Raw genomic sequence first — 15,941 nt, 5'->3', positions numbered from 1 at the left:
TTAAAAAAACTATTACAATGTAATATCAAAATTTTTGCTTATTGATTTATTACACATTCTATTTTCTTTCTTTCCTTGTTAACCAAACATGGAAATTTTTTTTTTGTTACTTTTCTTCACATAAAGCTTTTCAAGTTCTTAAAGCGACCTCGAGATCCACCTAAAATGAAAATACTCACAAAATCCCGGTTCATTATATATGAAACTACGAAGCTCAGGCATCAAATTTCCTTTTTTTTTTTCCACTATACTTAGTACAATAATTTCAGTATTTCCCTTAAAATGTAAGGCTCTCTTCTGTTCCAGTATTTGTACAAAATGCTGCAGCTTTCAATTGATTTGCTTGGCCTTTATAAATCCTGTACAATTCTTGTGTGAGACCCAAAAATATAAAATAAAATAGAAAAGGGGTAGCCCATGATCATCAGGCCGCCTGAAAAACTTCATTCTCTTCCTTCTTCCCTCCAGCGTTTTGTGGAACCTTCATAACCTTAACTCGAAATGCAGCCTGCACATAGTTGGATGCCCAGGCATAAATAATTACTGCTATAAATAATGGGTAATAAGAATTAAGGTAATCTTTTTTTGGTTCGCAAAATGGAATGAGCTAGAAATAGAAATGAATAAAAATTGGAATTGGGAACATTATAAATGAAAAAACATAAAAACTGATTGATAAATTTGATTCTATTCCCTTCCTATGTAGTATACACTAAACATGTAACAAATTCTTCTGCAAGGGAAAACAATAAAAGAGAATGCCTAGCACAAAGTATTTCATGGTCCACATTTAAGAAAACAAATACCTACAGAACATTTGGACACCGCCATTACTACTACACATGGCTGTTTGCATCTTGGAAATATCAAGGTAACAGCAGAAAGCAAATTTGAAATGGATACTAACGCATTTTAAGCCCACTTTGATGCTTCCCTTATCCTTCCCAATATCCAGAGTACTTTCCTTTCAAATGGAAAGGAGAATTGAGTTTCAAATCTCAATGAGAAGTTAATGCCTTTCAATTTGCTATCTTTCAAACAGCCCGAAAATAATCACACTCCCATTAGGAATGACACAAGAACATCATCAGACTTTTGCACACCCCATCCAAGCTAAAATGATTTTAGGTTCAGTAGGTGCTATAATTTAGAAATGCGTTTACATGAACCATAACTAGCCACATGCTCCTTTAATTTTATTATTATAACATCAACATGAACTCGACCAAATGGATCAAATAATTCAAACTGTGAAAGGAAAATTTGACTTTTTCCAGTGCAGTAGCTAAACCAAGGGTTCGCTGTAATACTCCATGGGAAAAGTGATAACATAACCAAGAAGAGAAAGCAGCATACAACAACCACAACAAAAAAACCAAGCCTTAAGTCCCATTAGGTGGGTTCAGCTATATGAATCCTTTTCAGCCAATTTATACGGATCATAGACCATTTCTTTTGATAGATCAAAACAAAAAATGCTACACCAAACTGGTCCTTTTCAAAACAGGACCTTTCATTCCTCTAGATAGCATGTCTATAATATGTGGTTAAGATGGCAGCAGAAAATAAGCAAAATAGCACGAGCCAAAATTTACTTCAAGGTCAAGTGAGTACATTTTCCTGATTTACGCTTTATTGGGCAAAATGCACATAATCCGACATTTGAGACATGATATCAGCATCATAATGATCATGGTATAATCTATTATGTGTTATGTACTACCTTTTTATCATGACCGAATTCAATAACGTCTGATGGATGGAATCGAACAGGAAAATTTGGTTGTGCCCGATATTTCCTTCCTTCATTACTGAGTTGTTAAGCAAGAAATAGTTCAGCAGATGTGCTCCATGGAAATTCAATGATGTGGAAAAGAATGCATTTATTTCTTACTTAATGATCCAGGTTCCATGTTCACTCTGCAAATCAGTCACAAAAAATGCCCCATCGTTGCAGCTGATACGAGCATGCATTCTGGAAACCTGAGATAGCAAAAACCTCATTAATTAACACTGAATATCATAAGGAACAGAAGCAGAAATTTTCCCTGTCAATTGAGCAGATGAACAAACAACTGGCTTTAACACCTGGGGCGAGGTTATGACCACTGATATTCCTGGAAAATTTTTATGTGACACACTCCTGCAACCACAATAACCCATCATAGAAGTGCTAATAGATCAGGAGAAAGTAAGCAAATCGGAAGCATTATATGACAGATGAAAACAGAACAGCAAACTGATCTCTCTCTCTCTCTCTCTCTCCCCAAAGGGATGGGCCCTTGGCTCTGTGTATGTGTGCAGCGCACATTTGCATGCATCCAACATAATTAGACCACAATTTCCTACCATAAATCATGGCAAAGTAATAAAAAGATATAAGATTCCAGAGTAAAAGACATACCCAACTACACAAGGTCTGTTCTCGTCCCTACTTAAACAAATAGGTTGTAAATCACCCGTCTCATTTCCAAGTGGGAAAAGAAACCACCTATAAAACAATTAGATTGATATGAATACACTAATGGTAGCATCTTTACATCATTAGAAAACATGCTAGGGAGAATATTCACAGAATTTGGGCTCATTGTACATACTCTCCATTAAGAGCACGCTCCAGTGCATCGTCATCCTCAAACCATCTTTGTAAATGGTCATTTGCCTTCATTAGTTATGGACAAAATATTAGTCCACAGACTGGAATGTCATATTTAAAACTTTATGAGAAAAAAGACAAAGTATTAATCTTGAGCTGTCTCTGCACTGTCGAAGACTGAATGATTAGAACTTGAGCTAACATACTTTGTCTGAGAGTCTGCAACAGGGTGCCCTTCCTTCAAGCTTTGAACTGCAAAAGACCATACCATTTCTCATTTCAGTTCTGATAGATTGCTTAAAGAAAAAAGTAAAAAAGCCCCAAATTTTTAATTCTTAAAATACACTTTCTCCCTTTAAGATTTTAAGCAAGAAATTTTAAAAGCAAATGCAAAATTCATGTCATACTTCTTTTTTCTTTACTACGATTTCAATGCTTTTGAAAATTTTAGTTTAGTACCTAGAGTTAGTCATTGATCCAAAAGTCCAACATTCTTGAAGTATGACTGTCTAAATGTGGACCAAATATGGCCCAAGGTGATCCAATGAGTAAAGACCACATGCACATGCATATTTCCAGTCATCGCAGAAATGAAACCATACCAGTAAAAGTGGACACATGAAACACGCACACATACATGCAATACAAGTTTCTCAGTATCTAATCCATTACCACACAAAACCCAAATTAGCACCCAACTTGTGGTATTGGAAAGTTGGTCACACGTGCGTGCGCACACACACACAAACAAAAAGATTCTCAACATCTGACCTGTTACCACCCAAAACCCAACTGAGCATTACAGGCATTGCTAGATCAATAAAAATTCTCCCACCAACTCTTCCAGGATGTGGTATTCGAAACTTGGTCATAAACTGCAAAGCAGATCATAAGCCAAAATTATGCATACTAATTTCTGACTAAAATCTTCCAGGATATGGTACCCAAAACTTGGTCGAAAACTGCAAAACATACCATGAGCCAAAACAGTGCATACATAATTGTAACTAAAATGATGTATTCAATTTAATTTTTCTTCATGTAATTATGCCAAATCCTACCGACAAAGGACCAAGCCCTACACCCAAGTATGCCTTGTATGTTGAAGCCATCACTGCGGCCATTCTTGCCATTCCATGGATGGTGGCAACCCTCAGTCTTCTAGCGCTCTCATAGCTGCAAAATTAAAAACCAAATGTAGTTAGCCACATACAAGAGTTGATAGAAAATTAGTTTAAATTTTTAATCCATGAACTACTAGTCAGTGAAAACACTGGATTAGATGCTTGAAAGGTTCATCTAAGTTAGTTTTGTACAACCCAATGAAATAAGTAGCTAGAAACATGATCCACATCATGCTCAAGAATAGGGCAAACCAATAACATTGAGAACATGTGTTCTTGTGCTTTTATTGGAAAATTCCCATGGTCCCACCCACCTGCATCCTAAGTTGTTGGTTTTTTTTTCCTTTCCTAGTTCTACAATTACCCTGTTTCAACCTCATAATTTATATTTTATTTGCTACAAATGATGCATTACCTCTTTAGGGAGGAAACAACATCCACGGGTGTTCCTAATTCAATGCTTCGTCTCCATGCCTTATCAAGCTCCAATGCAAGTTGATAGCTATCCTGCAAAGTAAAAACAGTTCATTACAAAACAACAAACAACAATGACAACAACAAGCCTTAAGTCCCACTAGGTGGGGTCAGCTATATGAATCCTCAACTATCAATTCATTCGATCAAGAGCCTTTTCCTCTATTAAATTAAGGGCTATTAAATCCTTCCTCACTACCTCATTCCAAGTTATTTTACGCCTACCCCTTTTCATGCCAGACACAATAACTAACTCACTTCTCCTTACAGGTGATCTACTAGGCCTGCGTTTCAAATGCTCAAACCATCTAAGCCACCCCTTATCTTGTTTTCAAACTATGTTATGTATAAATTATTCCTTATATGCTCGTTTCTTACTTTATCTTTTAATGTTAAACCACTCATCCACCTTAACATTCGCACCTCAACAACTTTTATTTTTTGTACATGTTGTTTCTTAACATTCTAAACCATAAAGCATAGCTGGCCTCATCACCGTCTTATAAATTTATTATTATTATTTTTAAATTTTAAGGGTATTCTACGATTACACAACACACATGACGCACTCCTCCATTTTACCCATCCTACTTTAATTTTATATACTAGATCTTCTTCAATTTCCCCTTCAGCTTGCATAATAGATATAAGATATCTAAATCTATTAATGCTATTAATCTTTTAGTTATCAAGTTTAATCTTCTCTCTATCGCTACTACTTACATTACTAAAATTACATTTCATGTATTCTATCTTATTCTTACTTATCTTGAACCTTTTAGACTCTTATGTGGTTCTCCAAAGTTCGAGCCTAAATTCCACTCCGCTCATACTATCATCAATCAACATGATATCACATGCAAATAACACACACCAAGGGATCTCATCTTTTATATGCTTAGTTCATCAATTACTAACGTAAAGATATAAGGACTCAAAGTAGAACTTTGATTTACACCTATTGTGATTGGAAAATCTCTAGATTCACCTCCTATAGTCCTAACGCTAGTCACTACTCTATCATACATATCCTTGATGATCTCCGTATAACTACTACAAACTCCCTTCTTTTATAAGACCCACCAAAGAACTTCTCTAGGTATTCTATCAAAAACTCTCTCTAGGCTAATAAAAACCATATGCAAGTCCTTTTTTACCCTAAACTTTTCCATTAAACTTATTAAAAGATAAATAACTTCTGTTGAAGATCTCCCAAGCATAAAACAAATTGATTTTCTGAAATCTTGTTTTCTAATCTTATTATATGTTTAATTACCCCTTTTCCATAATTTCATTGTATGACTCACAATCTTAATTCTACAATAGTTATTATAGTTTTGAATATCACCTTTGTTTTTATACGCAGGTATTAATGTACTTTTCCTCAATTCTTCTAGCATTTTCTTGGTTTTCATAATAGTAATAAAAAAAAGTAATAAAAAAAATAGAACAATTAAAAAGATTTCAATTCGGTCTTAAAATGTATTTTGTCCAGTTGGCTCACATCTCGTCAAATCACATGATCCAGATGAATCTATTTAAATACATTCACAGCACAACCTTTTCTAACCTATAATTTGTTCTTGGAAGGTACCAAATCACAACAAAGCAAGATAATACCTCTATAGCCATGCATCCTCCTTGACCCATATTTGGTTGCATGGCATGGACGGAATCACCAAGCAGAGTCACACGACCTCTTCCCCAACTAAAAATGGGTATCCGGTCATATATGTCTCGTCGAAGAATTGCTGCTTCATCCGTAGCATGAATCAAATCTATCACATTATCACACCAGCCTCCAAATATTTCAAGCAACCTTTCCTTTTTCCCTGGCCAAAACATACCATAGAGGGTATTAGGGAACACACACACACACAAGCTAAATCGTTATCCACCCATTTAAGGTTGACTTCATGAAATATTATCTGAAGCCATCCAATTACAATCAAATCATCTTTTTAATTAAATATGCATATTCAATACAATCATCCTGTTGGTTTTGGTCTATGCTTTATGTTGTTTATCTTTTATTTGTTTTGTTGCATGATATTTGTTTTGTAGGTCCTTGTTTTGTTTTGTTTTGATTGGACTTGTAATCCTGTTTTGACTGGATGTTGGTGTTGTTATTTGGGAGGCTTTTAAAGTTTTGTCTTTTGTTTCTCCCTTTGATTATTTTGTAACCACGGTATTCCTCCGCCAAAAGTGAGGGTTTATCAATAAATAAATGGAGGTGCCGCCCTTCTTAAAAAAAGAAAAAAAAAAAAAAACAATTATTGATATCAGTTGAAGAAATTAACATATTGTGTCAAGAACAAATTGTGCCAATTACATATTTACAACAACTTGAAATTTACATATAGCTTTAGGTGTGCAAAAGGGTTTTTGTTTTTGTTTTTGTTTTTGTTGTTGTTGTTTTTTTTTTTTTTTTTTTATATAAAAATTCCCCATAAATTTATGAGATAAGAAGCAGCCAGCAAAATATTTTTGTAAATTATAACTAGTTTGTTTTCTGCAACCACCTTTGACGCAATATATCTGTTGTGTGATCCAGTCAGCTAGTTTCTGCACCTAGGATGAAAGTGCACACAAACTTATCTTCGCTTTTTTTTTTTTTTTTCCCAGCTTCTTGGTTAATTTCTTTGCTTTTGGAAAGAAATCCCATCCAAATACTTTAAAAATAAATTTCAGTAACTTCCAAGAAGTATATACCAAGTGCAGTGGGCCAGTGGCACTCCAAGGTTTACATTGTGGATGTGCATTGTGACTATTAAATACCAAACTACATAAAGATGGTCAAAGATTAACTTAAAAAATTAAAACTTCACCAATCCATGACAACCCCACCTCCCAAAATGCATGCCCTAACCATTAATGTAGACACACATAACATGCAAATATAAAGATCATATTAGCAGCTTTTTTATAAATTCTACCAAAAGTATGCCCATAAAGAAGCTGCTCTATTTACCATTAGGAATGTCTACACCACCAGGTGATTCCTTGTGAAATCCATACCACTGCATCTTTCCTGCACCCACATCTGAAGAAACAAAGTATTGTTTGTGTCCCAGAAATACTCGGTACCTTTCAAAGACAAAATTTTGGGGTTAGTCTCACACTCACAATGCATGATGCAGGTCTAATTGTAAAAGCTTAACAAATTTTTTTTATAGAACTCTACAAAAGAAATATCCTATAGCATAGAAGAAGTAAATTCAGAAGGAAGAGAAAACGTAATGCAAAAATGAAATAAGACATACCCAACAGTTTCAATATCTGCAGGCACAAAATCTGCAAGGCCAGTGTAACAAGTGTAGCCTGAGTATATAGCCTCTTTGAGCCCAAACAAGTTCTTCCTCACCTATCCACAAGGAAACCAACCATAAATTAAAAAGTTTTCATGATTGGTCAAATTGTGCCACAGGGACCATTCACCAATGACATAAAGTTTACATGTGTATTCCTACTAATTGATAATTCCCTCCTGTTTATTGTGTCAGTCAGAATGACAATTTCTGATGGGACTTCCACAAAGAAAATAGTAGAAATTAAAATAAAAAGGAAGGGAAAAGAAAGAAAATGACAGACCAGGCAGCTCTGGCCATTGAAAAAGAAAGAAAATGACAGATCAAGCTGCTCTGGCCATTCATACCATTTTTTATTTTTTTTTTGCAGCGGATGTCTTCTCTGAAAAGTGAAAACCATCAACCACGTGTACCAACACCCTTAGACATGCAATACGTAATTCTTACGATTAATAAATAAAATACTGCTTTAGAAGGAAGAGTGCACACACAGATTAGAAGGTAATACCTTCGACCATATTCCATCAGCTCCAATGAGAAGATCACCTTCATAACGTTGCCCATTTTCAAGCATCACTGCAACCTAGACTTGTAGAACACTGAAGTAATTAAAATACTGGTGTGGCCAATGAAAGATGTTAAATTTGGAGAAAGGCATTTTTCTTTATATTATTCAACATTACAAGGGTGTATATATATACATAAGTCAAGGAACAAGATCCCAAATTACTCCAAAATATCTGCTCTATAATAATTATACAATAATTGAATAATGGAAAGTGTAGATATTTCTCTAATACTCCCCCTCAAGTTGGAGCATGGAGATCCGTAATGCCCAACTTGCGTGATAAGTCTTGGAAATGTTTACGACCTAATGCTTTGGTGAAGATGTCGACAAGCTGATTGTGGGTAGGAATATGCTTAGTGAAGAAAATGATAGCCCGTAAATTTTCACGAACAATATGACAGTCGATTTCTATATGTTTTGTACGTTCATGGAAAACAAGATTCTGGGCAATGTAAAGAGCCGCGTGGTTGTCACAATATAAGAGCATAGGCTGAGAATACGGTACACCAAGATCATTTAAAAGAGTTTTGAGCCATGTAAGTTCATAGGTAGTGGAAGCAAGTGCCCGGTATTCAGCTTTGGCGGAGGAGCGAGAGACTGTAATTTGTTTCTTAGTGCGTCAGGAAATTGGACTAGTGCCCAACTGAACGAAAATCTAGTGGTGGAGCGGCGAGTGAAGAGACAACTAACTCAATCCGAATCAGAATAGGCTGAGACTTGAAGAGTGTTGGTAGTAGCAAAAAATAAGCCTTGTCCTGAAGATGCCTTAATGTATTGAAGAACACGTACAACAGCATCATAATATTGTTGTCTGGGCTGGTGCATAAATTGGGTGAGAATGTTGACTGGAAATACAATGTCGGGACGAGTGATGGTGAGATATATCAAACGTCCAATGAGTCGCCTAAACGAGCTTGGATCATAGAGAAGATCACCATCAGTATTATTGAGCTTGAGATATTGTTCCATGGGAAAGTTGGTAGGACGAGCACCAAGATGACCGCTATCAGTGAGGATGTCAAGAGCATATTTTCGTTGATTAAGAAATATGCCAGTGAGAGAGTGAGCAATTTCGAGGCCAAGAAAATATTTCAGTTTGCCAAGATTCTTTAGTTTGAATTTTTGAGCAAGCATGACTTTGAAAGTACTAATATCGGAAAGATCATTGCCTGCTATGAGAATGTCATCAACATAAACAAGAATGAGAGTACAAGACTGACCCCGAGAGCGGGTGAAGAGAGAGTGATCGGCCTAAGATTGGGTGAAATCCTCAGCAAGTAAAACAGGACATAATTTAGAGAACCAATTGCGAGAGGCTTGCTTAAGCCCATAAAGTGATTTCTAAAAACGAAAAACACGAGTCTCCCCCTGTTTGCAATAACCCGATGGAGGGATCATATAAACCTCCTCATCGAGATCACCATGGAGAAAAACGTTGTTGATGTCCAATTGAAGGAGAAGCCAATTCCGAGCTGCAGCCACTGCAATAACACACCTAAGAGTAACTAATTTAGCAACAAGAGCAAAAGTGTCATGATAATCCAAACCTTTTACTTGAGTGTAGCCTTTGACCACCAAGCGAGCTTTGAGCTTTGTGTCGCTCTATGGATCCATTGGCTCGAATTTTTGTTTTGAACACCTATTTACAGCCAATTGGTTTTTTTTTTTTTTTCAGGTTGAAGAAGTTGAAGAACCCATGTATGATTGATTTCTAAGGCTTGGATTTCAGAAGCCACGACATCACGTCAATGTGAGTGTAGCATAGCTTGAGAATATGAGGTGGGTTCGGGATGTTGGGACATAACAGAAAGAAAAGTCAAATGTTGAGTAGAAAAATGATGATAAGATAAAAAAGATGAGAGACAATGAACCATACTTGAGGAAGATCTTGAAACTTGTGAAGCTGTGGAGGACTTTGGTAAAATAGGGCAGATATAATCATCCAAGTAAGACGGATGTGTGACAGCTCGTTTGGGCCATGAAGAGATGGGTGAAGGGGGTGGTGGGGAAGGGGGTGAGGGTGAGGGTGTTGGTGAGGATACCAAGGGAGAATGAGGGAGAGATGAGGGGCTAGAGGTAGGTGTGGTTGGTTGGGTAGGTAAAGTGTAAAAGGGTGTATATAAGGAATAGGAAGGGGAAGGCTTGGAGAAGATGTAGGAATTTAAGGTATGAGATGATAAGGAAAAACATTTTCTTCAAAAGTGACATTACGGGAGGTGAAAATTTTTTTATTTTCAAGATCGTATACACGATAAGCCTTATGATGAGTAGGATAACCTAAGAAAACACACCCAAACACTCGCAAGTGTATATACGATGGTGGTTTCTAAAAAAGAAGCTCATAAGGGGACTTATGATTGAGGCTAGGTGAAGGAGTGCGGTTAATTAAATAAGTGGCTATGAGAATACATTCACCCCAAAAAGAGATGGGAAGATTAGCTTGAAAACGTAAACACCAAGCCACATTAAGAAGATGACGATGTTTACGCTTGGCAACACCATTTTGTTAAGGTGTATGCACATATGTGCGCATGTGAAAAATGCCTTGATCATGGAAAAAAATTTGAAGTGGAGTGAATAGAAACTCTTTACCATTATAAATGCGCACGTGCTTAATAGTGCAATTGAATTGATTTTTAATCATGACGCAAAAATTTTTAAGGCAACTGAAAGTATCAGATTTCATGCACATAAGATAGACCTATGTAGCACGTGAGTAGTCATCCACGATTGTTAAAAAATAATATGCATCGGAAAGTGAAATTGTAGGATAACCACCCCATATATTACAATAAATCTGATTAAAATAAAATGTGCTCTTATTTGTATTCAAAGAAAAATATAAACGAGTGTGCTTTGCTCTAACACAAACATCACAAGGCAAATGAGAAGAAGAAATATTTAAAGTTTTAGGAATACATGAAAGAGAGGCGTGGCCAAGACGTCAATGCCAAAGAATGATGTTAGAAACACGCTGAGAGTGGAAAATTGAGGCAGAGGGAGGTTTATAGTGGTAAAGGCCATCCCGTACTTCATACGTTCCAATCAGCCTCCTCATTGATATATATATATATAACTTATCCTTATATATATATATAACCACCATATTACTTAATTTAATTAATTCAATTTAATAATTAATTAATTAATTAATAATTAATCTTATTATTATTATTTTTTTAGAATCACTACATTCTCCTGTAATAATTATTTTTGGGTCGTTACACTAGGGACCAACACACTTCACAGAAAACCTTTTCTTAGGCTCCTCCGATCCTAACAATAAGGATGCTGAGGGATGACCGGAGAAACAGAGAGGCTATAAGCTTGAGAATCTGCTGCTGGAAAAACTATTTGAAGACAAGAATGATGCCGGAGTCGGAGCAACAAGCAGAGATGCCGCCGGAAAAGGCAACCTGAGATTGCTGCGAGCGCCGAAGACGACGATAGCTGAAACACTGCCGGAGAACTTCTGCAATAACCGAGATGCGGCAGGAGGGAGAAATGGAGAAGACGAGAGAAGAGCAGGGATGCCACTGGAAAAATAAAGAGAGAGGGGAACAAAAAAACGCCAAGAAAGATGGCCGGAAATCTGCTGCACTAATTGTTGCTTCGTCGGATTGAGAGAGACGACTGAGACGAGACTTCGCCAGACTAGGAGAGAGAGAGACTGCGACCGAGATTGAGACGACGCCGGAGCTAATCTTCGAAATAAGAGAAACTGCCTGAGACTGAGATGCCGACGAGTTGAACGAACTGAGAGAAGGCCGAACAGAATGTTGAAGAGACAGAGAGAGAGCCGAACGAGTCGGAGGTTACTGTCGCGGAGATACGTTCGGAACTGAGCATGTACAGAAACGCCGGAAAGCCTGAGTGAACGCTGAGATGAGAGGTTTGATCGAATCGGATCGGTAGAGGAGCGACGATGCCTGCAACTGTTGCGCGAGAGGACCGAGAGAGAACAGTGTGCAGCGCCTATGGCTTAGAGAGATGAAGAGATTAGGGTTCGTTAGGTTTTGATACCATGTTAAATTTGGAGAAAGACATTTTTCTCTATATTATTCAACATTACAAGGGTGTATATATATACATGAGTCAAGGAACAAGATCCTAAATTACTTCTAAATATCTGCTCTATAATAATTATACAATAATTGAAAAATGGAAAGTGTAGATATTTCTCTAATAAAAGAAATAAAAGGAAAGAAGTTCACTAAATTCAATTTCTGAAAAGAAAGGAATAAGAAAGAATGCAGGACCTTCAATTGCATATACTTCATTGCAAAATAAAAATCATTGTAACCAGGAAAAAAAGATTAATGGACCAGTTTACCTTTTCTCCATCATCCTTAAAATCAACAACATTACTGTCATTAAAAATGACTTCATCCCCAACTGTACTAGCCAAGATTTGTTGCAAAGTCATTCGGCTAATAACTCTTGTGACTGGAAGCCCCCGTTCCACTGCAGGAGTGAATGTATCAAACTTGACGTACCTGGTAGCCAACTATGTATCATTTTACGGAACAGGATGCCAACATTTTCTGACTGAAAAGAGCTACTAACAACTATCATCACAGGAAGAATTTTCGGAACTGTGGTAACAAAGGCAATTTATTTTGATTTACATTTAGAATCTCAGATTACTGAACTGAAATTTCTTCCACTGCAAGATTGGAAGTGTTGCTATTTTGCTACTTTGAGAACCAGTTCTCAAATGAGGCACGCATATCTTTCAAAACACTTTCTTAACTCCTCTGACAATCCTTCAAATCACAATTATAGCCTACAATCATCCATTGCAGCATCAATCATCCCTATTCATATTCATCCAAAAGCTTTGAAGTTTGAACTACATCTTCATCAGTTCATCCTGATCAATCTTTTTTTTTTTTTTTTAAAAATAAATAAATAATTAATTAAAACAATCCTTCCATCCAAACACTTCTAATTCCAATCATCCTAGACCCTTTGTTCGATAGCAACTTTCCTTTATTGGCTAAGCTACCAGGAGGTACAAAGTAGTCTCGCAGGGACTTACAATTTATGTTGCACGGGAACTTCCAAATGACTGGAGTAACCATCTTGAAAAAGTCTCATGGAACATTAAAGAAACACAAAAGCTAATGTAATGTTTGGGTGCAAGCATTTTGGATTTAAAATTGGTGTGAATTTAGAAAATTTTTTGCATAATTTCATACAGTATTTTGTTTAAATCCATACAAACCCAAATCCAAGTTCAAAATCCAAGCTTAGGTAAGTTAATTTGAGTCAAACATCTATCTATCGCAGCACTTACCAAAAATGGAAAGAAAAGGACGCATTAAATAATAAATTCCAAACAACTCACCAAGTGCCAGACAACCCATCAACCAACCCATTAATTCGATCGCCCGTGATGCACCCAGCCTTCATAACTTCCTCAGCAACATCCAAATCAATAGCTTCAAGCGCAGCCAAGGCATTACTCTGTATCTGAATCGGACCTCTGTACTGTCCCTCCCCTCTAATGGCACTCACGTCTTTCTCAAACACTACTACCTCAAACCCCTTCCTCTTCGCCGCCAAAGCGAAAACCAGCCCGCCAATTCCACCTCCAGCCACCAGTATCCGAAGCTTCTTCGGCGGAGGCGGAGTCCCCTCCGCCACCGCGCCGCCTTGCGCAGATGGGAGCGTTCTGGGTGCTTCGGGTACGGTCGCCTTCACCTCTGTCCTCCTCTTCTTTTGCCCACTCACCCTGCTCCTGAAATAGTGCCCGCAGTCTGTAGAAGATGAAATTTCCAGGGCTAAATCTTTGGAGAGCGGAATTGGGACGTGGGTTCTTGAGAAAATTGTGGCTGAGGAGTTGAAAGAAGAGTAAAACGCCGTCGAAGTCATTGTTCCCGTTAAACAATAGTACAAGTTCAAATTCAATATCGTCCGTGTCAAAGGAACAGGGGATGATTTGCGATACTTCCCTTCTTCAATTTTCCAGATAGAGGAAAGGAAAATTGAGAGAGAGAGTGAGAGAGAGAGAGAGAGTGAGTGAGGCTGGTGGTGGAATAACGTGAGATTTGAGCCAATAGGAATTTGGGGCGGCAAATGACCTCCACCAACGACGGATATTTAGGGGGCACGTGGCGTTCTCGTGTACCTCGCCGCACTTCATCCTTTAAAATAAAAAAAAAATAAAAAATCCACAACAGTAGTTGATGTTGTTAAGTCGCCTGTGGCTTTAGAATCTCTACATTAGATATTTTTTTTATTTGACATTTAAATTCTCAAGATAAATGTAAAGTTTTTAAGAAATTTTAATTTTTTTATATTTTCTTGTCTACTTTCATCTAAATAAAGAACACATTTTATTTTAGACCAAAATTAAAATATGCTTATACATTAATATATTTAGTTACTATAATAAAAATTATATATGCACTATTGAATACGAGAACATGCAGTAGTATTTACATGATTAGATATGGTAACAATTACTAATTGGAGAGAATTCACCCAAATTAAGTTCAACTATCCTCAATTTTGATTGTATATTTTGCAATATATACAATATGAATATCTATTACATATATTAATCTTGAACCTTTTGATTTTTGTGTGGTCAAAAAGTTGTTAAATTTAATTGTTGATGCATGATGGACGTTTTTGTGAGAGAAGGCAGGTAATTTTGAGATTAGGAGTTAATGTCATATGCAGTTACATGTTTTGGTTAAGTGATAATGTTATAGGAATAAAGTAGATGAATTCAAGATCAAGTGCTCACAAGTGTTATTGAAAGATTACACTTCAAAGAAAGATGATAAAATGAAACTTAAAGTTTATTGAAGCTTGAAGACAAGATGGACTTAAAGAAAGATAAGCATGAAGACTTAATATTTAGAATATCTAAAGTATTTAAGAAAGTCTCATGTAAGTGCTTTAAACATTTCAATATGGATAAATGAAGTTTTTAAGTTTTATTATTGACTTAGAGACCAAGTTTTGAAAATCCTAGAAAATATTTTCAAAAGTTTCAAAGCAATATGACAAGTATAAAAACAAACAAAAGTTTTTGAAGCAAAAATGTCAAAGCATGTGTTATTGCACGCTCAGCTGACTAACACATGTTCTGGTCATCCAACTGAACTTTTTGTGCTGAAATAGAATAGGTCCAGTCGATTGAACTTGTGAGTCCAGCCGACTAAACCCATTCTGACTTTGAAATTTCGCTGGTTTTTGAAAGCTCAGCCAACTGACCCCGATAGTCTAGTTGACTGACCTTCGTAAAATTCAAATTTAAAGAGCGAAAAAAAGTTTCCAAATTAGATTGTTTGGCCCCCAAACTTTATAAAATTTGGGAAATACTCCAAGTAACTTGGGGAATACGAAAATTAAAATTTTTCCATCTATAAATACATGTTATAACAAAGGATCATAGACACCAATACATACAATCAAGCATGCAAGAAAAATACTTTCTACTCTTTAAAAGCTCTCTTGCATAAACTCTTGCTGAAGTTTTCTACTGAGAATTTGCTGATCAAAGCCTACGGTTCTTTTTGTTTCTACTGAGTTTTCTCATTCTAAGAAAGAACCCGGTGATAAATTTCTGAACTTCAATTCTTTCTATATTGAATTTGATTGAAGTATATTTGTTTTAAATTGTACTAATCTGCTCTTACTGAGAGAGTATTCTTGTACACAAGAATTGTTCTTATTTTTATTTTATTTTATAAATTTTATATTATGGTTCAGGACTGTTGAATCATTGGATTACTGAGCGTGGGGGTATCGCTTGGAGAGGAGGGCTCTATCCTACTTAAAGGAGTGTGTAAACGATTTGCTCCACCCGTTAAAGGGAGCGGTATAGTGAAATCCTTGGGTGGTTTACCTAAGGT

General features: G+C 36.4%; 1 protein-coding gene across 1 annotated transcript; it reads right to left on the bottom strand.

Moving 5' to 3' along the window:
• Positions 1 to 217: 217 nt before the first annotated feature.
• LOC131159349 (zeaxanthin epoxidase, chloroplastic) lies at positions 218 to 14,140 on the bottom strand. Its single transcript, XM_058114208.1, has 16 exons — positions 13,421 to 14,140; positions 12,404 to 12,566; positions 8,011 to 8,085; positions 7,458 to 7,558; positions 7,166 to 7,281; positions 5,815 to 6,026; positions 4,136 to 4,227; positions 3,658 to 3,772; positions 3,368 to 3,471; positions 2,803 to 2,848; positions 2,598 to 2,662; positions 2,405 to 2,491; positions 2,089 to 2,143; positions 1,895 to 1,983; positions 1,724 to 1,811; positions 218 to 508 (listed from the first exon to the last, which is right to left on the bottom strand). Exons 1-16 carry the CDS (start codon positions 13,945 to 13,947, stop codon positions 425 to 427), a joined length of 2,019 nt encoding a protein of 672 aa, XP_057970191.1. The 5' UTR covers positions 13,948 to 14,140; the 3' UTR covers positions 218 to 424.
• Positions 14,141 to 15,941: the final 1,801 nt, after the last annotated feature.

Source organism: Malania oleifera, chromosome 1, assembly GCF_029873635.1.
Source record: "Malania oleifera isolate guangnan ecotype guangnan chromosome 1, ASM2987363v1, whole genome shotgun sequence".
In the NCBI taxonomy this organism is placed as follows: Eukaryota; Viridiplantae; Streptophyta; class Magnoliopsida; order Santalales; family Ximeniaceae; genus Malania; species Malania oleifera.
This window is presented reverse-complemented; position numbering and strand designations above follow the sequence as displayed.